This window comes from Syngnathus scovelli, chromosome 9 (genome assembly GCF_024217435.2).
Source record: "Syngnathus scovelli strain Florida chromosome 9, RoL_Ssco_1.2, whole genome shotgun sequence".
Lineage (NCBI taxonomy): Eukaryota > Metazoa > Chordata > Actinopteri > Syngnathiformes > Syngnathidae > Syngnathus > Syngnathus scovelli.
In genome coordinates this window covers 4,572,654-4,592,433 of record NC_090855.1, presented here as the reverse complement: position 1 = coordinate 4,592,433, position 19,780 = coordinate 4,572,654, and the positions used below count along the sequence as shown (strand labels likewise).

Sequence of the window (19,780 nt, the reverse complement as noted above, 5' to 3'; positions counted from 1 at the left end):
AGGTCGGTTTACGTGCTGTTGTTAACGATTTACCTTTGTTTACAGGGAAGGTAACGCTGAACTCGGATCTACTACCCTTTTTTTTCATGATTAATTGATTATGTTGACATGTTAGAACACTCCACGTATACGCCCCCCGTCACCCTTTGACAAAAGCACGTCTCCTCTTGAGGTACGTTGCAAAACAAAGGAGGAGAATCTACACGAGTGACATTTGAACATTTATAATGTTTGCTTTTTAGAGTACCATGTGTGCGTGTGTACGTTGCGTGTCTTGCGTAGTCCGCAATGGGCTGAGAGGCGTGCCAATCAAGCAGCGCCCTCGCACATAAGAGTAATTTGACCGATTTACACAGCATCGCGTGCGAACGCGCCGCTTGTCGTGACAGCGGGACAGATGCTTCTCAGGCAAAGGCTGCCTTCAGTGCGGGGAGCGTGGACGCGTCACGGCGCATGCTCTCCTACCCCTCTGGCCGGCGGAGGATGAGGAGATCCGTGCCCTGCTCAACAACGGTAAGTCAAACTATGACAATGTTGACTCAAAGTAGCAGGTGCTGGTTTAGGGTTTTGTGTTTTTTTTTGTGTGTTTTTTTTGTTGTTGTTGCTTTGGTTCGAATGCGTATGCGCGCTTGTGTGTAGATCAAGTGGGTTTGTGCGCTTGTTGGAGAACGTGCGTGCCGGGGCTGTGCGTGACTCCGCGCTTGTAGACGTCACTTTGAGTGGGTGAAGGAGTGTGAGGGAAGCACGCAACGCGGCTCAAGCTCTCGCTACTTGCTAGTGTTGCTATGTTGGAGCTCTTGCATTTGGCAACAAATATTTTTTCATAGACGGTTAGTAATGACCTCTTTGTGCATTCATATTTGACCGGTTTTGTGCACGACTGACATAATGTGTTGTGCAAATTATAACAAAATGAACGCTGTCAGTTGTAAGTCTTAAGAATAAGAGCATTTTTTTTCTTTACACAATAGTTTTTTTGACCATACTGAACAAAAGGATCCCCCAAACTCTCAACTCAGATGAGTATTTTGGTGATGAACTTCCCTGATTCATATTATAATACAATTACAATAATATATTGCATTTCCTTGCTACTGTATAACATCCATCCAGACCTACTCGAGTCCAATCCCTGATCTGGGGACATTGGTTCAAATACTTCTCGTATGATAACTACAAATAATTACTTTTTAATTATTGGTATATTTGTATATCATTATTTGCCTCATTTGTATCCCGTTTGTATATTCCTAGAACTCAAGTAGATAAAGCTAAACACATTTGACCTTATAAAATATGCCAGAGTTCCTTGATTGCCATTATGAAAATCTATTTTGTTGCTCTGCTTGATCCCGTTTAACCCCACAAAGTGCAATACATTATGACTCCTCCCACTTATTAAAAGTTTAATCGATATTTGATAACTGTCATTATGATGTAATTATTACTCACCATTGTCATTATATTTTCATATCACACAGCCTAATTGTGAGGCGAGTGGCATTCAATTTGAACAATTTTAAGGGATCAATATGGCTATGTAAATATATATGACAGGTTGCCTTCACCTGTTGATTGCATGTTGTTGTTCCATTGTTAAAAGCACAGATTATAATGTATTCATCTCCTCATGTGTGCATTACCTTAATGTATAGGCTTGTTTTGGACCGTGACCATTTTATGTGTGGATTATTCCTTTTTAAGCCCTTTGTCATGCATTCATTGTTATTTTTTTTATTTTTATGGTGGTTGCATGTCAGATGTCACGGCTTGGGGTAGAGGCTTTCATGTGTTTTTGTGTGTGCGTGCGTGAAGATAGCGTCTGTGCGTGTGTGCGTTTATTTGGTCTAGATCCTGCTGTTAACATGCGTGGCTGGGTCTCTGTGCGTGCAGCTCTGTGAGGAGGGGTGTTGAGGTCATTGTGTCTGCAGGGGATCTCATGATGGAGAAGGAAGAGGAAGGGGGGTCCAGTGGCAACAACCATAAGGCTCAAGTCATCCTGCACCTGCAGCCTGTCTTGCATGGGTAAATACTATGGACGTTGCCATAGACACCGCTTATGACAAAACACACTTGACATCCATTTAACTAGATTCACCAGTCTCATAAATGTTACATAATAAGTCGCAATATAAACCTGAGTCTATTGTACACGTGGACTAAATTGTTGGTACTCTTGTGTTCATGAAAGAAAAACTCACGCAGAAATAACTTGAATCAGTTAGTACATAAAAATAAGATCTCATATAATTTAATATAGAATATATATATATAGATAGATATAAAATGAAAATCAGACACTGGCTTTGGGGTTCAGAAGAATTATTTAAAAAAAGAAATAGAATGGGCCTTTACCCATACCAGGTATCAGTACTGATACAAGCTCTATTTCAAGGTATTGGTACTTGTGGCCATTTTATCAACAGGAAATAGAAATTAGGAGAGTAGAAAATCATTAATTTCATGTAAATTTAAGGATTTATTTATATTGGGATTTATAGGTCTTTGTTTAGAATAATAATCCGTGAATGTCCTTTGGAGGAAATCTTGCGTATCAAAAGTGTGAGTGGTATCGGTACTTGGTATCGGTGACTACTCAAGAATTAAGTACTCGTAGTCAACTGGAAATTGAAACAAAAACTGGAACGCTTTGGCAAGGCACATCAGCTCTTTGTTCACAGATACAAAAATAAAGGATGCAAGGATAAGAACGCTTTGTGAAACATGGAGAAGTTCTGTTCTGTTCTGTGTATCTGTGCTAGGTACAATAAAATCTCAAAACTATCGAGGTGTACTCGAGAAAAATGTCCTGTCCAGTGTTGCAAAGCTTGCTTTTAGACACAGGTCATGGATCTTGCAACAGTGTAATGACCCAAAACACACAGCTAAAAACACTCAAGACTGACTAATAACACATCAGAGTTTTCCAAAGTGACTGATGTGAATATTTAATATCCAATTGAACATTTATGGAAGGAGCTGAAACTTTGGAGAAAGCACCCTTCAAACATGAGGAAACTGGAGCAGTTTGCTCTGCAAAAAAAAAAATGCTGATATGTGTAGAAATCTCCTTGAAAGTTTTTATATGACTAGTGATTGCCTCCAAATGGTGTGCAACAAAAAACAGTTAAGGCTAACTTATTTTTGTCCAGGCTGCTTTAATGATTCTTGAACCTGGATTCAAAAGCAATTTTCATTGGTTAAGTTTGACTATATATGTAAAAGTATCAAATGTAAACATATGGCAGTAACTGTGCATGACTTCTTGCACCGACCTACTGTTGCACAGTTGCATTGTGTGCTGTTTGTAACCTGGAAATGTCATGATTACAGTAAATATTTGTATAACTACAGCAAATATTTGTAGAAAAAACAATGTGACAATGAGCCAATCTTGGCCTTGAATGTCGTACGTCAGGACCGTCGTAAACTCACTTGAACAAATAAGCTTGATCATAAATATAACCTTAATTTCAAAATCCTTTGCCTGAAATAGATTAAAAAAAAAAAAAAAAACTCAAGTACTTCTGGACCTGACTTCCGTGTATGACAGAGGCAAAATTTGGGACACGACTACCAATATCGTGCAATATTCCAGCACACCACCATCGGTGTGATTGACATGTAAACAAAACAAATAAAAAATAATAAATAAATAAGTAAATAAATAATAAATAAGGACTTTAACTTACATCCACTCTGATGAAAAATTTAAAGCAAGGGTCACCAACACATGAATGACCTGTGGGCCTCTTTTATTAAAAATAGTTCACCAATTGTGGGACTTTGTTATTTCCTAGGAATGTTGTACAAGTGATCACTTAATAATGTAAACACTTCCAGAGTTAACGTTGCATTTTGAGAAAGACTGGTTTTTGGAATGTAGACGGAAAATTCTGAATTTTCTTTCGCATGGAATGGGAACTCCACATAGGAGACCTCGGGACTGAGATTCGAACCGAGAATCTCTGGCAAAATTGCAATTTGTTGAAGGTCAACCAGCCTAACCAACTGTACTTGAGTATGGACTATTTTTTTCACGTCATATTTTGTTGCCCTCTGCAGGGGAAATTATGATATTGCAGATACAAGCAGCACTGTCTTGGCCATCGAGACTCAACATGGTAAGAACTATTTAGCCTACATCTATGTGAAGTCATTAATAAAATACACGAAACTGATTTTTGCACAGATAGAAAGACATCAACAGGCTTTTTTAATATATTTTTTGACACTATCTTTGTAGATGACAATAAATCCGAGGGTGAAAGTGTGGAATATGGCTATCCAATCACTTGTGGAGAAAGTAGAGCAGTTTTACTCTTCAAGAAGTTTGTGTGCCCTGGAATCAATGTTAGATGTGTCAAAGTAAGTGGAATTGTTTTTTTGTTTTTTTATTCACGTCGTGTCTGTCTTTGCTTGTTTGTTTATAAGCGCACACTGTTGACTTGTTTTCACAGTTTAATGACCAGCTTATCAGTCCTAAGCAGTTTGTACACCTGGCGGGTAAAGCCACCCTGAAGGACTGGAAAAGGGCCATCAGACTAGGCGGGGTTATGCTCAGGTAGACTTAATTCATTTATTTTTAAAACTTTTCTGTCTCAGCTTTTTTTTTTTTCATGGCTTTGTAGGGACAGATTGTGTAATGTAATAGACAAGACTCATAAATTCTGGGGAAATGTTTTGTGGGCTGATGAGACAAAGATTCATCTTATCGAATTGATGGAAATGATAAAACCTTAAAGCGATAATGAGAAAAGTGGCACATTTGATTTTGAAAAGGGGAAAAGAATGACGTTAGTTGGACATGAAGTTGTTTACTTGCATGGTGAGGCTTCAATTCTCAATCTGTGACCGTAAACCTGACTGTTAATTTCATTTTTGTCCGTCTGCGTGTTTCCTGTCATTGACTGATCGTAATCTTCACCAACTTGCTCATGTTTCGTCTCAGTATTTGAAAACACGCGAGTCAATACACAGACTCAAAGGCAATATCTGTTGTTTTTGTCTTTTATCCTACAGAGGTCTTTGTTTGAGCAAATACTGGGATCTCAGGCTGAAACCAATAACAGTATTTGGTACAACCCGCTTCTTTTTCATGCAGGAAAATGATGGACTCTGGCCAGATCGACTTCTACCAGCATGATACGGTGTGCAGCAACACGTGCCGCAGCACTAAATTTGACATGCTGATCAACAGTTCGCAACTTCCCCTTGGGACGTCCGTGCAGCCCAACCCTTCATCTATGGCTCTGGAGTCTCTTGGAGGGCAGGTGCCTCCCTTGACAGGTACACCATAACCAAACACTATGACTCATTAGCAGGCTGTGCAAAATTACCATAAAAAAAAATACATATATATTTTGTAACGTAAACGGAACACTGCCCTGGTAGCCACTTTCAATTTGCTGCATTCTAGCGCTCATTTCTCCCCTTTGGCGTGTTGTTGTTCCATGTTTGCGGAACCCCCCAGGATTTCATTTATCTGTCTACCAAGATAATGAAATACTTTGAAAGCTACCAAAAAAATAATTGGATTGGTGCATTAGTCTTTCCCCACACCTTATAACTATTATAAAGGAACCTCAAACCAAATGCCCCTGAGGTTATAAAGTTTGCAGTTAGATCAACATTTTCTGCCATCCAGCTTCCTTTTCAGTCAAAGATTATATTTTTCCAAAGCAAAAGGAATTATTTTTATTTGTTTCCAAGTGTCACTATCATAAAAAAATGAAATAACATTTTGACATTGCCAACTAACATACAAGTATATGCTTATGAATAAATTAATCACTTGTCTCAGATTGTATCTCTCATTTTGGTTAACCCCCCCCCCCCCCCCCCCCCCCTCTCTTTTCAGGAGAGTCTCTCCATGATGCAGCTGACTTGGCGGAAGCCCTGGAAGATAAATTTGGGGGCGAGTGGAGCTCCACACACGTCACCACAGCCAATGGACATGCAAAGAGGAAGAGGAGTGACATGCCCGGTAAATAAAATGCCCTTTTTTTTATTTGAGTCAAGCTAGAATCTAAATGCAAGTTATCTCCACTTTTCCCTTTTAGAGCTGGAAGAAAAGATGCTTTTTATATCTGCCGAGCAAGCAGCTAAAATTGTGTCTACTTTAGAATTCAGGGCAATATTTGTTAGTCAAGTCAGGAATGTATATTTTTAAGTGTGTCTATCCTTCTGGGAGGAAACAAAGGATCAATGAGATGCCCTGAATGTGACATGGAAGCTACATTGAAGAAAACTTCACTACTAAAAGAAGTTTGCAACCTAACTAAAGCTTTGTGACTGGAGAGTGGGAAAAATTGAATAATTAACGCTCAGCAATATTGGAAGTCAGTAGATTAAGAACAAGCACATTGCAGTTATATCAGGCAATTAATTGAGTTCAAAAAGTGTCTCACATGAAGTCAGTCTGCTCAAGCACCTATTGATATCCTCTTAGAGCCCCAAAATGTTACCACTGATGCCTTTAGACATTGCAATGGGGTTGTGGGTTATTTTAAATCACAGTCGCTTGTTTACTCTCGTAGCACAAGTTATATTATTGTATGTATCGATTTTATCTTTTTTTTTTTTTAATGGTTCAGATCTCCTATTAATAGACCTAATGGAGACCCCCCCCCCATTTTCCAGGCAAGATAACTTGGGTATTTTTTTTCTGAGAATTATTTTGCATATTTTCACTCGTCCCTCTTAAGAAGCGTATAATGACTTAATCACCAGTTGGGTTTGTATTTTTTTTGGGAACACCCCTACCAAAGAAAATAATCCCACTGCCACACATCATGAAACTCAAATGTTTTTCTGCCTCAAATTTGTTTGTGCTTAGATGGCGTATTAAACTTATGGAAGGGTGTGGCTGAATTTGGGCTGATGGAGGAGGTCCTGTCCGGTCTTCAGGCTCACTTATTGGCCACTTTGAAAGGAGTGGAGCTTCGCAGCGACAAAGCTGCTCTACAGGAGACTGGTGAGTCCACACAGTGGAAAAAAAAAAAAGAAAATCTCTGAATGGAATATTGATCAAACAAATCTTTCATGCACAAGATCTCTCGAGCTTCAGACATTCAAGTCACAAAGCATTTGTTTTTGTTCCAGATGTCATCATCTTGAATTCCCTTTGCGAGATGTTTGGGCTTTTAGACTCAGTGAAGCAAGCCTTGGAGCAGCGACGTAGCCAGAAGGAAGACGACGACAACGATGGCGCTTACGGTGAGGAAGGTAAACTTTACGGCGATACAACCACTGGCGTCAACAAAGTACCAGAGAAGAGAGGACCGAATTAAGATGGAGTAAACGTCTTTTTTGTGGGACACCCAGACTTTCTATTCTGTGTCCCGTGTAGAGCTGGAGGAGCAGTCGAAGGAGCGGAGGAAGCAAATGTGTATTAAAAACACATACCACAAACACGCATCCCCCAAACACCTTCGACCCCAACGTCACCAGCTGTCGCCCACCCTCACCAACACAGTAGTCCAGCCTCTCTCGCTCACGGGTTTACCCGATTCGCCGTACTCAAATCCTCAACACGCCACTCACTACCCCACTCCTAGCGGGCCGCGAGGGGGGGCCGCCAGGAGGGACGAGAGGACGCGGGCGCTCTGTGAGTCGGGGAAACAGGCGAGAGCCCATAGAGCGGGACAAGAACTAAAGCAGGGTCTTGGACAAAGGGCGTGCCCGCTTCAGCCTCAGTTAGGAAGTGAGGAGCTAGTAGAGGGAGGTGAGAGTTTGCTGGCTTTGGGGAGAAAAGGCTTCAAAAACCTGAAACCTAAATGAAACGGGACACCATTCCCAAATTCAAAGGCAACTTGTAGTGAAAGAGTACTTTGTAAACGTGTCTTTGCCACTACGTTCAGAGTTAGTCTTTGGTGATTGTCTTCCCTTGTGGTAAAAGTAGATGGGGATAGGAAGCAAAAATGAAACATTTCTTACGATGTTTGTAATTGAAATTACGTTTTGTGAGTCATTGTAGTATTAAGTGTTGAGGTTTATATGGTACCATTTTTTAAAACACAGACTGAACATCTCACTCAGGCTTATATTAAGGCATTAAGTTGCTGACGAATCCGAGAAATCACATGATAATCTCACGGTTGTTTTTATTTTCAGCCCCAGTTCAAACAGTTTTTGTGGGTCTTTTAATAAATAGCATACCTTTTGAGATACAGCGACGACGACGACGACGACAACAACAATCGTTTGACTGGAGAACACACATCTTGGCAATCATACTTGGAACAACCGTAATTGCTTTAATCTAAGCCTATGAGTTACTTTCTTGCTTATTTACAAAAGAGGCCATTCCATACAAAGATGACCCTGTATGATATCAATGAACACACTTAAATAAATCTCTATTTCAAACGGCAGTCAGTGGAGACATGAGGCATTTTTATTGACATAGCCTATTTCTGGTCTTGCTTAAATGAATTCATTTGAGAGGGTTGCCCCGTCTCATTCAAATGAGGCGAATTTGTTGCGGATATGACGGGAATGGCTTCCGTTACCATGACAACTAGGTTGCGCTGGAGCCCCGAATTAAAAAAAACAAAAAACACCAAAAGAAAGGTGACTGAACTGCACCGGCGAGTCCTTACGATTCAATTCGGTTTCATTTAGTATATCGCCCCGATTCACATCAGAGTTCATCTCAAAAAGTAAGCTAACCCTTACAGCCGTGCTGCCGGCTTAAGAAGTTGCCCAGCCCCAACATAGCTGATTGAAACGATCGGCTGGCTCCTCAACGAGTCTGAGCCTGATCGTTTCGACGAGTCACTTCACAGGCCGGAGTCGCCTCACCTTGAGCTAATGCTAATGTGTTTGCCCGACAAAACTCAATCTGGATCTTGGCTTTCAAGTCACGGGAGGAGATCCTCATGTGGTGGTGGTGGTGGTTATCAATCAACAGTGGGGGCCAAAGTGCAGAATGAAGAGCCAACCACTTCTGTTCCAACAATAACAGCAAGTCAAGTTTAAGTCTGAAGACTTGCACTCATGTCGGACGCCCTCAACAGCGCCTTTGAATTGAATTCCTCGCTGCACAAAACGTTCACATTCAAATGGGGCTATTTGAAACGAGTCAAGCGGTTTGGAATTCCGCTGCAAGGATCAGTGCGAACGATAATGTCTGCTCGCCAGAAGCTGACTTGTGCAGTTGGTGTACAAACGAGGCCAATTGCTGTCAGGCATGTCTACGTACTTCTTGTCCCTCACCTAGTCGATCCCGTATTCAAACGCGATTCACGAGCTCGTCCCATTCCATCGTTTTCCCTGCATCTGATTATCCCGGCCGGTCATCGCGACCGACCGAGGCAAAATTCCGACGCGCTTGCCTCGGCTCCATAAAAGGGCACGTCGAGCGAGCCCTCGGGCCTTCAGTTTGACATCGGTGCTAGTCAAGTTCCCGCGGGGATTGCCCGTAGTGGGCCGCCAATTTGTATTTTCCAAGGTGGACGGAGCTCAGTGGGCGCTCCAATCAGATGCGCCGCGTCGGCGTGAGACCAGCGTCTTAAGTATCTTACGAAAGCTGCGACTTCTGAGACCTGACCCTAAAGGGGCCAGTCAGTATCCTGACTCATCAGCGTCTGTCTCCATTGTCCAAGTGCAATGTTGCGTTGCCAGAAAAGCACCACACTCCTAATACGTAATTCGGCTTGGCTCAGCAGAAGTGTCGTTTCCGAATCAGAATGGTCTCGATTGACCACGTTTGAGCGTGCCAAACGGGACATTGGACTCTGGCTGACCTCAGCCTCCGTGCGGCCACATTTGGGCAACCACCAACGTTTGAATTCAAAACACTTTACATTGATTGATTGACCTTCCGACAATCAACTCGACACCCTTTACATACAATCAAAGCAGCGTATTCACATGGTGTACAATGCAAAGCATTATTTAATCATGTGTTGGCGTGTCCGTTTCTTTCAAAGCGCCTTACGTGATGGAAATAAAGAGCCCAAATCCAGCCAATGAACAAGCAACAAATAGGCAGACTTTCAAAGCACGACTATGACGAGGCCGATGACGGTCCTTTGCTACCTTTGCTCGAGACGTTTGTGCTTTTCTCCGGCCGACTGGCGGATTGTGTTCATTTGCGTTGCTTCCTTGGCGTGCTCGCTCGCATCTCTTCGCACTTTCAGCTCCCCGGCAGACAGACAGCAGCTGACTTCCGATCCGATCCGATCCGTCTTTGAGAACGACAATGAAGCTGGACCTCAAGCTCCTGTGCTTGGCACTCGTCCTTTGCCAGCAAAGTGAACAAGGTACGGAATCTTGGAAAGATTTGTTTTTTTTTTTTTTTCTTCTCTTTTGATTGATTTTAATTTGGTCTTGTAAACGGTCTTACGGCATTTTGTCAGTCGCGTGCCTTATCCTATTAGGTGCTCCTGCCGCGAAATCCATTTTCGCTATCATTTCTGGTACATTTCAGTATCATAGAGAATACGTTCCGATTTATTTCACGTGATAAAATAGTCTCGAGAAAGACGCTTTTACGTTTACAAAGACGTTGCGGGGGTGAAAATATTGAAAGTATAGATTGGATTTTTCGTTTGCTTTTTTCAAAGCAATCCTATAGGGACGGGAAGCGGACACCTCCAAAACGGATTCAAAATCAATTTGATCGAGGGTCACGTCAAAAAAAACAACAAAAAAAACTTTAAGCATAACACTGTACGTGCTCTTCTTGTTCGAAACTCGAGACAGGACACGGATGGATGTTTTCAGCTCAAACAAAACAAGAAAATTATCGGAACAAGTGGAGATGATTTTTTTTTTTCAGTGAGCGACTGAGTTGTATTTTGGCCAATATTGCTGTTTTTGTGCTGGCAGCGGAGACATGTAGGGGCGGAAGTACAGCAGTGATGTGCAATGGCAAGCCGGGAGGAGAACTGGAGTTGACAGCCACTGGCGCTTCCGGCACTGTCACCTGGACGAAAGGGGATACTGGTCCAACTGACGCTGAAAAGTACCTGAAAACTGGACCTCACAGCGCAAACATGAAGATTAAAAATCTGGACGACACCGACGAGGAAACGTACAAGGCCGCGGCCCCTAGCATCACAGGAACGCAAGATTTCGTCGTCAATGGTTTGATGTTGGGGGGGAAGCCGCTGGGCACGTGAAACCATTTAGCGCAGCATTTCTTTCCCATGCAGACAGAAAAGTTGGCAAGTTATGCCTCAAAAGCACTCCAAAATTCCAATTCAGTTGGCTTCCAAAAACCCTTGAGCCAACATTTTGTCCAAAACAGCAAAATCTCAGCCATCTTTGAGTTGCTACTTTGTCTTTCTTAGCATGTGTCCTTGTACTTTGCATCGAGAGTGTGTGATACTTTGACCAATCCTGCTTTTCTTGTGCTGGCAGTGGGAGACTGCTTTGGCGGAGCAACAGAGACGACGTGCAGTGGCAGTGTGGGCGGGTCGCTCAAGCTGAAAGCCACTGGCGTTACCGGCGGCACAGTCAAATGGGAGAAGGAAGGCTCGCCCGGAGAGATTACCCACATTGCAAGCGTAACCGAGATTGTTCGAACTACGAAGGATGGCCTGAAGATCCTGAACCTGAAACCAGAATCAGCGGGAACATACATAGCGAAGGACGGCACCGGCATGACAGGACAGCAAAAGTTCAAAGTCAAAGGTTTGATGTTGTGCGAAAAGCCTCTGGCCACATGAAACCTTTTTGCGCACCATTTCTTTCCCACAGGGCACATGCAGAAGAACGCACAAACATGCACGCCAAACAAATGTCAACCAATGCTTTTCAGAGAAACGTTAGCAAGATATGCCCCTAACTAAAGCGCTCCAAAATTCCAATTCAGTTGGCATCCAACACACTTGAGCGAATATTAACCTCTGACGTTGCAGGCAAATCACTCACGAAACCTTGTCATGCGACACATGCAACAAAATGTGTTTTTTATTGATCCGTGTTGTCAAAACATTTTGTATTTAATCAATAGTGAGGGGGGTAGGGTTAGGGTACAAAAGTGTGCAGCAATTTCAAATTTTGCCCGCTGACGGTTTCCAATTTTGTTTGCATCTGTCATTCCCAAGTGAGCAGCGACGGCGGCAGCGACACCAACACCAAGACCACCAAGACCACCAAGACCACCAAGACCACCAAGACCACCAAGACCACCAACACCACCAACACCACCCCCCCCACCACCACATCCAAACGAGGAAATTCCGCCAAGGGCCTGTCCTACTCACCTGCTCTGCTGGTGACCACCTTGGTTCATCTGCTGCTTCAACTGGCCAACTAGAAGACAGCGAGCAGGCGCGGCGAGCGGGTTAGCCCACAATAAGCATCGCCGGCCTCGAATAAGCATCGCCGGCCTCGTGCCAGCCACATCAGTACACCACGTACACATTTGGATTTTCCTTTGTGAATTGCTTTTCTTTTGATTGAACTCAATTGGCGGCTGTCATTAGGTCTGCTGCTTTTTGCTCTTCCTTTGTGAATTGCTTTTCTTTTGATTGAACTCAATTGGCGGCTGTCATTGGGTGTGCTTCTTTTTGCTCTTCCTTTGTGAATTGCTTTTCTTTTGATTGAACTCAATTGGCGGCTGTCATTGGGTGTGCTTCGTTTTGCTCTTTTGCTTTTCTTTTGATTGAACTCAATTGGCGGCTGTCATTGGGTGTGCTTCGTTTTGCTCTTTTGCTTTTGATTGAACTCAATTGGCGGCTGTCATTGGGTGTGCTTCTTTTTGCTCTTTAGTCGAAGAAAAGAAAGCTTCAGTCTAATAAAATGATCCAAACCACCACGTGCATGGTCTTTGTCCCTTCGCCGCATTGTTGACTCCCGTGTCCAAAGCCATCCACTCAACTTCCAGACCAGTTCATCACCTCCCTCTGAAGGTGTCGGGGCACCAGAATGGATCGAGAGATGGCCCGACGCCGCCTTGGACCAATGGTGACCCTGGCTGGCTTGTGTTGAGGGCTCGACTGTTTTTGAGGTGAGTCATTCAAATTAGTTTTCAAACAGGAACAAATCACACAATAAATCCAAAGATGTTGATATCGCTTGGTCCATAATGGTAGTCATAGCTCCCTGAATTTCATTTTGAAAATTAAGACTACTGGAAACCATTGGCAGTTGTCATTCAAAAGGTGAACGTTTCTAAAAAGAAAAGTAGCACAATTTTGAGGCCAAAATGTATTTACTGTGATGTCTTCCAAATTAAATATCACTGAATTATACGAAAACATTGTTTTAAGCGCTACAAGGCACATTGTTTTAATTTTGTACAATTTAGACCTTTGTGACAGTTCAGTACAGTTTTATGGACGACGCAAACTGCAGCAACACGATCACATCAAGTGTGGACAAACCAAATCAAACCAAAACAAACCAAAACAAAACAAAACAAAACAAAACAAAACCCGGGGGAAGAAGATCCCCCCCCCCAACATTCTCTCATGGTCGACGCTGTGATTTACTAGACATGGCCACTTGATGGCGCCCGACTCCTGCTTCTTTGCTCACGGGAGCGTCTCGGGCTGGGAGGGGAAAGGCAAATCTCTCCCCTCAACTGTTTACCCTGACGTCAGTTTGCACAAGTAGCAGTGGGCCGTCCGTCTCGCCGCGCGTCCTCCGAAACTGCGTGTCTGTGTCAGAGTCAACCAGTGGGGGAACAGATGAGCTCCACTCTGCAAAACTTCTGGAGCGACTTGAAAACCATCTGTCAACGCATTTAAAAGTGGACTAAAAAAGAAAGACCGAAAACAATCCGAAAGAAAAGAAAAAAAAAACCCAAACCCCCCACAAATCAGCTTGACCATGAACACCTGCGCCTTTTTGTTGATTCTCACCGTGCAGATCTCCGCCGATGGGATCGAGGGGCCAACAGGTAAGACCCGATTTGTGTCTGCATGTCCTCCGTGTAGTTGGAAACTTTGTGCGTGGGCATGAAACTCCAATGAGGGCGAAAGAGAAGCGAGTTCGGCCATGGCCAACTTTGTACCTCAATGCTCCACAGCGCTCGTCTGCACTTCCACGCATCTGCCTACGATTGATGAGGGAGGAACAGTTTGAACCGTGCGCTTAAATGCTTGCGCCTATAATCGACTAGAAGGGCACTTTGAACCGTTGCCTCTATAAACACCTATCTGGAAATCACGGTCGACTTTCTAAAAGTACAAGAACTTTTCGTCGAATGGTTCGATATCGCCAAAGCGGTCTGGCCGGAGCTCCCGTTTCACATCAAAACAACGCATCGTCTTGCGCTTGTGCGTCACCGCTCAGCTTCCAAGGTGTTTCTGACACACTGGCATCGAGAAATAAAAGTTTCATTTCACTGTCGTCCGTAAGGTCTGGTAAATGACAGCAGTTATGCTGTGTTGTGCTATTTAAAGACGAAAAGCAGCAATTATCGCTACTGTTGCTTGATTCGGCACTGTCTTCTCTCATTTGTCTTCATGAAATGCTCTTTCCCTTAAAGGATCGTGTTTTGCTTTATAGGTTTGACGCTCAGAATCCAAATCGGGCAATTTGTCAAATAGACCCGATGCGATATGTTGTGTTTTCTCGAGAGGGGAAAAAGCACATTTGTTAAATGACAGCGACATCACTTATTTGATGCTTATGCGTAAAGAATCACATCTCACGACACGCGTACAAGTCTTTCTCTTGGATTATGCACGGAAAACAAATGTGATTTATCTTTGTGTATATTTTGTCGGGCATGTGGTCAAGGCAACGAAGCGCGCATTCTGCGCCACTCCATCCTGCACTCTTCTGTTTCATCACTGCAAACTACTGCGGCGTGTAAGCTGTGCTAGTATGTTTCCATTTAAGTTACTTAACTTCATGGGTTTAGATATTTCACTGGTGTTCAAATCTGGTTGGTGCTGTCCAAAAGATTGAGCTTGGGTTACTCAAACTTAAATACAGGACCCAATATGGGTCATGGGTCTTTTTTTTTTCTTTACTGGGTCACCATTGTTTGGGGGAAATGCTGTAAGCTCGGGTCACCATATGTTAGTCAAAGAGGACAGGGGGTGTAAATGTGTTGTTGTTTTTGATGTGCTTGCTTGTATGAAAGTACGGCACGGTTTTTGTCAGTATGACTCTTAACGACCTAAATATGACAAACTTTTTTGAAAAGTTGCTTCGTGTTGGAAAGTTAGCCAAGTTGGCAACATAGCGTGGCCGCTAGCTTCATTGCGTCACAAGCTGTGCCCAGACTGTATCTGACAGAAGCAACCTCCAAGAGTTGAGTGAGTTCAACCAGAGTGGGTAGTAAACAGGAAGTTAAGCCCAAGCCATTGTATCGGTAGTACTAAGTTCTGTGCAGCCCAACTAGTTGAAAAGGTTGGGATATGAATTAAACAGGCAAAATCCACCTGTTTTGAGCCAGCTGAAGTGGCGGCCATTTTGTCACACGGTCGACTGAAAATGACATCACAGTTGCCAGGTCACAACGAATCACGGCTCACTAGTTTTCTGAAGCTGAGCCACGATTGGTTGTGACCTGAGACTTGGCATCTGTGATGTCATTTTCAGTTGACCGCAAGTAACAAAAGGCCCCGCCCCCACCGAGATGGATAACCACAGGTGAATCATGCTGCATAATTCATATTCCACAAACGCGATATCCATTCATAGATTCATGCTAATTTATAATATTTTTGTGCATTTGAGTCCAAAACTCCGACGAGGAATGGACACGCTCAGTTACATGAAGGATTTTAATCACAATAAGAGCACATGAAACAGAAAAGCTTTAGCAAAGTGTACATGACATAATTGCGTTTGTTTTGTTTGATTACTTGTGTGTTAAAATCTTGCCATGTGCATTTTTTTTTTTATTTTTTTTGACTTGCTGCTTATCCCACCCTACCCTGCTCTGCTTCTATATCTTGCATGGTGAGAAATCAAGGGGTGTGAATGCAACCTCGGCTCCCACACTTCATTGCGCGTCTCATTTGATTAACACGGCGTTGCATGAAGACCACACCTTCACCTTGGATGTCGACTAACAGTTGAGCCTCGGCACTCCATCGGGGATTGTTCGCCTTTTTTTCCACTCGATCAAATCCATGTTTTCCATAACTCCTGCTTGCTGCACTCGGTCGCACCTGTCAGCGCACTGGAAGATGAATTATCAGCAGACTTTGAAAGATTAAGTCTCTCTGCTATGCCCAAATGATTATAGTCACGTTGATAAGAGAAAATACTATATCTTTAAAAAAAAAAAAATGACTCAAAGGAAGTCCAGTGTGGTGTTTAATCATTTTTAAGTCCAATCTCAGTTTTTTGCTGTTTCATTTTCTCGCCACTGAGAAGAGAATAAATAAAAGAAATAGTTACTTCTGGCATGAAGTAAATAACACGCAACATAAATGGGCTATTTTATTGAGCTTCACTGGTCATTTTCATGCTAGTCATTAGCCTTAATGCTTTCTCCCAAATAGCATCCTTAGCATCTGCTCAGTAAATTAATGTGTGTATGCTAGTGATTGCATTGCTTGAGTAGCAACCCTTTTCCTATGTTGTAATAAATTGTGTATCCAGTTCCCTGGTGATAATCGCTCTTTTTTTTTTTTTTTTTTGCTTATTTCAGAAAATAAGAGAAAGGTGAAAGGAGCTGCCTGGTTTGTCTCATTAAATTGTGATGTGCAATGCAGTATTCAACTTTATAAAAGCAGCAGTGGGGGTCAATGTCGGACCCCTTGCATGACGAGATCATTAGTGATTGGGCTTAAACAGGAGCTGATCCATGCTGCAAAGTAGACAGACGCAAGACACTAAAGAGATTAATGAGGATAAAGTGCAGCCTCTACTTTTGAGCACCAACTTACACTAAGTATATAATAATTTTCTCTTGAAAGGAAAACTTATTGGAAATGGGCTCTTTTATATGTTTTTTAATTGCTAACTGTTGCATAATTCATCACGACACTTCAGCCATTTGTACCTGTTACACTCAGGTTCTCAAGAGGCCATTTTGTTTCCATCATAATGGATGTAATTGACAGAGTGGGTGGATTTATTAGCATTCTTGTGGGAGAGGATGTCCCTAATTTGTAAAAAAAAAAAAAAATGCTCAAAAGTGGCAGCGAATGCGAAAAAGTAGCAGTGAATGCGAAAGTTTTCCCTTTAGGAACCAGGCCACCATCTGCGGAGGGGGAGTGGGGGGGCGGGGGATTGGGCCGGTCAGACCGTCTCCTCCTAAAAAAGGCTGGTTGGGTTCCATCTTTGTGGGCAGTAATTCAAAGAGCAGATGGAAAACTTTGCAACAAGGAGGGTGGGATGCGAAATGGGGGAGGGGGGGGGGACAGTGAGTGAGAGAGGTGGGCTGGAAATTACACAGATAGATAGTTTTGTTTTCACTGACAGACTTGTGGTGGCATTAATGTGTGATTAAGCAGACTACTAATGTCGAGGCAGCCCTTTTTCCGCTTCTATGCCGGATCTATTGTGCGTGGACTTGACTATGACTTTAAAACATTTTGCATGCCAAATTCCATGAAATGCGCACTTCATCACAGCAGGCTCACTGACATCTCCACTTTGCCTTAGCACTCGTTTGCCCCTCGCGCAGCTAGCTAGCAATTAAAATGAAGATGTTGAAGATTTGACTTTGGATGACAAATTATGTGCATGTTAGGGACTCTGAGGGAAATTTGTCCTCAAGAACACAGTGCATTTTTAATCATGTATATATTTCTGCCTTTTTTTTTTTTTTTGTGTCCACATTTGCTAAGTCAGCATTTTTTCTTGGGCCTGTCATGCACTACAATATTATGTTTTTGCTGACAATGATAGTCGAAGCAACTGCAGTAACTAAAGATGCATCCAAATAGTTTGTCATTAAGCTATTCCAAATATGGGCGGGGTGACCATTTTGAAACATCCAATCAAGGCTCAGCTTGCAAATCTCACATGATGCTCGTATCATGATATTTAAAGGCCACCAGGAGCTCTCACATGAAGTCCTCACAAGTGAAAGTGTGTTGACAGGAGATGATTATATCCCATCAACGTCTCTTCTAGGCATTGATTAAATGCTGGGAGAAATTTGCGGGAATGGCAGCTGTGAAACAGAAAGCCCAATCTTACTTTTAACGGAAAAGTTAAATCGATATGAAATTGTTGCAAATGAGAAAATTATCAAGGCAATGGCTCTCTGATGCACTGCAGACGACTCGATTCATTTCCTCGCATAGAGGTGATTGAACTTCTATTTGTCCATTTTCCACATCTTCTGGTCTTTTGTTTAAATTATGACAATCTGTTTATGACATCCTGTATTATTTTAATTTGAAACACGCTCTCGAAATTATACGCAAGGAATGATTGGCCATATCGATTAATACTGCTTTCGAATGTGCCGACGGGGGTTTTTTGTGTTGATCAATGTCCTCATAAATTAAAAAAAAATCTTTGCCTGTGAGCGCAAGGTTCCAAGCTGTAAAGTCTGAAGGCTCCAGGCTACCGCCACGGCCGTCACGATGCACTCCTGAGGGTGACATCTTCCAGCCCTGGAAACGATGCCAACACTGACAGATTGACAGTTGTCGTGCTTGCATGGCTAGTCTCCTCCTTTCCCCAGCAGAAGAATCAGCAGCTCTTCAGCTTTCTTGGCCAAGCATATAAATGTGATATTGATCTTTCAGCAAGTCAATTTTACTCGCATTTGATCCGAGTGACAATTCTGTCTTTGGAGGTTGACTTTGACGCAAGTGCATGGTGAACATAGACAAAAACAGTGTGTTGAATATACTCAATTTATTTTGTGTAGCGGTCGCACAAAATAAATAATCAGGATCTAAGATCTTGATGAATTAAAATTGAGTAAATTCAAGAACAACAAAAATCGGTGCAGTCCTCCTTCTGTTAACATTATTCTCTAACAGTTGATGAGTCGAAAAATGATGTGTTCATGAAAATCAGAGAAAAACATCATTTGCATAATAATTCCGAACGTGCTGAAGTGTAAAACAATGAACATTTGACTGCGCATCAAAGCAGAGGAGTTACATCATGCTGAGTGCCGACGCTCCTTGGCCTCTTGCGCTCCGCTCCTGGCATGTGCTGATGAGAAATCCGTCGCTTTGTAAGCCGCTGGCTTTGCTACAATAGATTGTGCTTGGGTGTTTTAGCCGCTGGATCCATCCAGTAACAACACAAACTGGCGCTTGTAGATACTGTGGCTTTAGTGTTGTTCCGCTGTGCTGGTGTGAAGAGTTTCCACTGGTTTTGATGTCGTTTAGTCATCATTTGGCAAAACGAGCCAAGCAACAGCAACAAACACTCGTCTGATGTAAGAGGTAAATTTGAATCAGACTGTTCCATTGCAAACAAAATATACAAATGGCAACTTCTAAAGTTGTGATTTGATTCTACAAACTCAAACTGTCAAACTCAACGCCCGGGGTCCAGATACGGCCCAACACATCATTTTATGTGGCCCGCCAAGACAAATTTCGCGTGGACTTCATGTGTCGATACTCACAATACAAATTGTGTCGTGTAAAAAAGAGAAATTGCTTGCAATTTTTATTACCATTCATCTTTGTAAAACATTTGAACACTTTTTACCAGTCTATGATTTCAAAACTAGTTATCAGTTTTTTTTTGTAGCTTATTCTGGATATAATATAAAGTGTTGACCGACACAAAGGAGTTTGACTCCCCTGGTATTTGGGGTAGTGTGCAAAACAAAATACTATTGAGTGTCAATTTAATTCCTCGTGAGGGGTTATATTCAAGATTATACATAAATACTACAAAAAGTTAGTTCACTGATTAGAATATTAAAAATCCA

The 19,780-nt window shown here is 42.5% G+C and overlaps 3 protein-coding genes across 9 annotated transcripts in view; all 3 read left to right on the top strand.

Moving 5' to 3' along the window:
* The first annotated feature begins 101 nt into the window (after positions 1 to 101).
* On the top strand, positions 102 to 8,375 carry LOC125975553 (glucocorticoid modulatory element-binding protein 1). 3 transcript variants are annotated; one of them, XM_049731294.2, is made up of 10 exons: positions 102 to 513; positions 1,932 to 2,025; positions 4,066 to 4,124; positions 4,247 to 4,368; positions 4,461 to 4,564; positions 5,105 to 5,289; positions 5,861 to 5,986; positions 6,839 to 6,976; positions 7,105 to 7,227; positions 7,352 to 8,375. In XM_049731294.2, exons 2-10 carry the CDS (start codon positions 1,940 to 1,942, stop codon positions 7,780 to 7,782), a joined length of 1,374 nt encoding a protein of 457 aa, XP_049587251.1. In that variant the 5' UTR covers positions 102 to 513; positions 1,932 to 1,939; the 3' UTR covers positions 7,783 to 8,375. The 3 variants fall into 3 exon arrangements, with proteins under 3 accessions (XP_049587251.1, XP_049587253.1, XP_049587250.1); XM_049731296.2 differs by having other exon boundaries at positions 1,894 to 2,025; positions 7,105 to 7,218; XM_049731293.2 differs by having other exon boundaries at positions 1,894 to 2,025.
* A 1,577-nt stretch (positions 8,376 to 9,952) lies between these two features.
* LOC125975583 (uncharacterized) lies at positions 9,953 to 12,769 on the top strand. 2 transcript variants are annotated; one of them, XM_049731345.2, is made up of 5 exons: positions 9,953 to 10,268; positions 10,837 to 11,094; positions 11,371 to 11,643; positions 12,060 to 12,102; positions 12,148 to 12,769. In XM_049731345.2, the coding sequence occupies exons 1-5, from the start codon at positions 10,208 to 10,210 to the stop codon at positions 12,269 to 12,271; spliced, it is 759 nt and encodes a 252-aa protein (XP_049587302.1). In that variant the 5' UTR covers positions 9,953 to 10,207; the 3' UTR covers positions 12,272 to 12,769. The 2 variants fall into 2 exon arrangements, with proteins under 2 accessions (XP_049587302.1, XP_049587301.1); XM_049731344.2 differs by having other exon boundaries at positions 9,955 to 10,268; positions 12,060 to 12,769.
* A 781-nt stretch (positions 12,770 to 13,550) lies between these two features.
* ptprub (protein tyrosine phosphatase receptor type Ub) overlaps positions 13,551 to 19,780 on the top strand; it is a 118,942-nt gene continuing 112,712 nt past the window's right edge. For all 4 annotated transcript variants that reach the window (XM_049731172.2, XM_049731171.2, XM_049731170.2 and 1 more), the window contains exon 1: positions 13,551 to 13,858. In XM_049731172.2, coding sequence (XP_049587129.1) covers positions 13,789 to 13,858 — 70 coding nt within the window. In that variant the 5' untranslated portion in view covers positions 13,551 to 13,788. The remainder of the gene's footprint in view (positions 13,859 to 19,780) is intronic.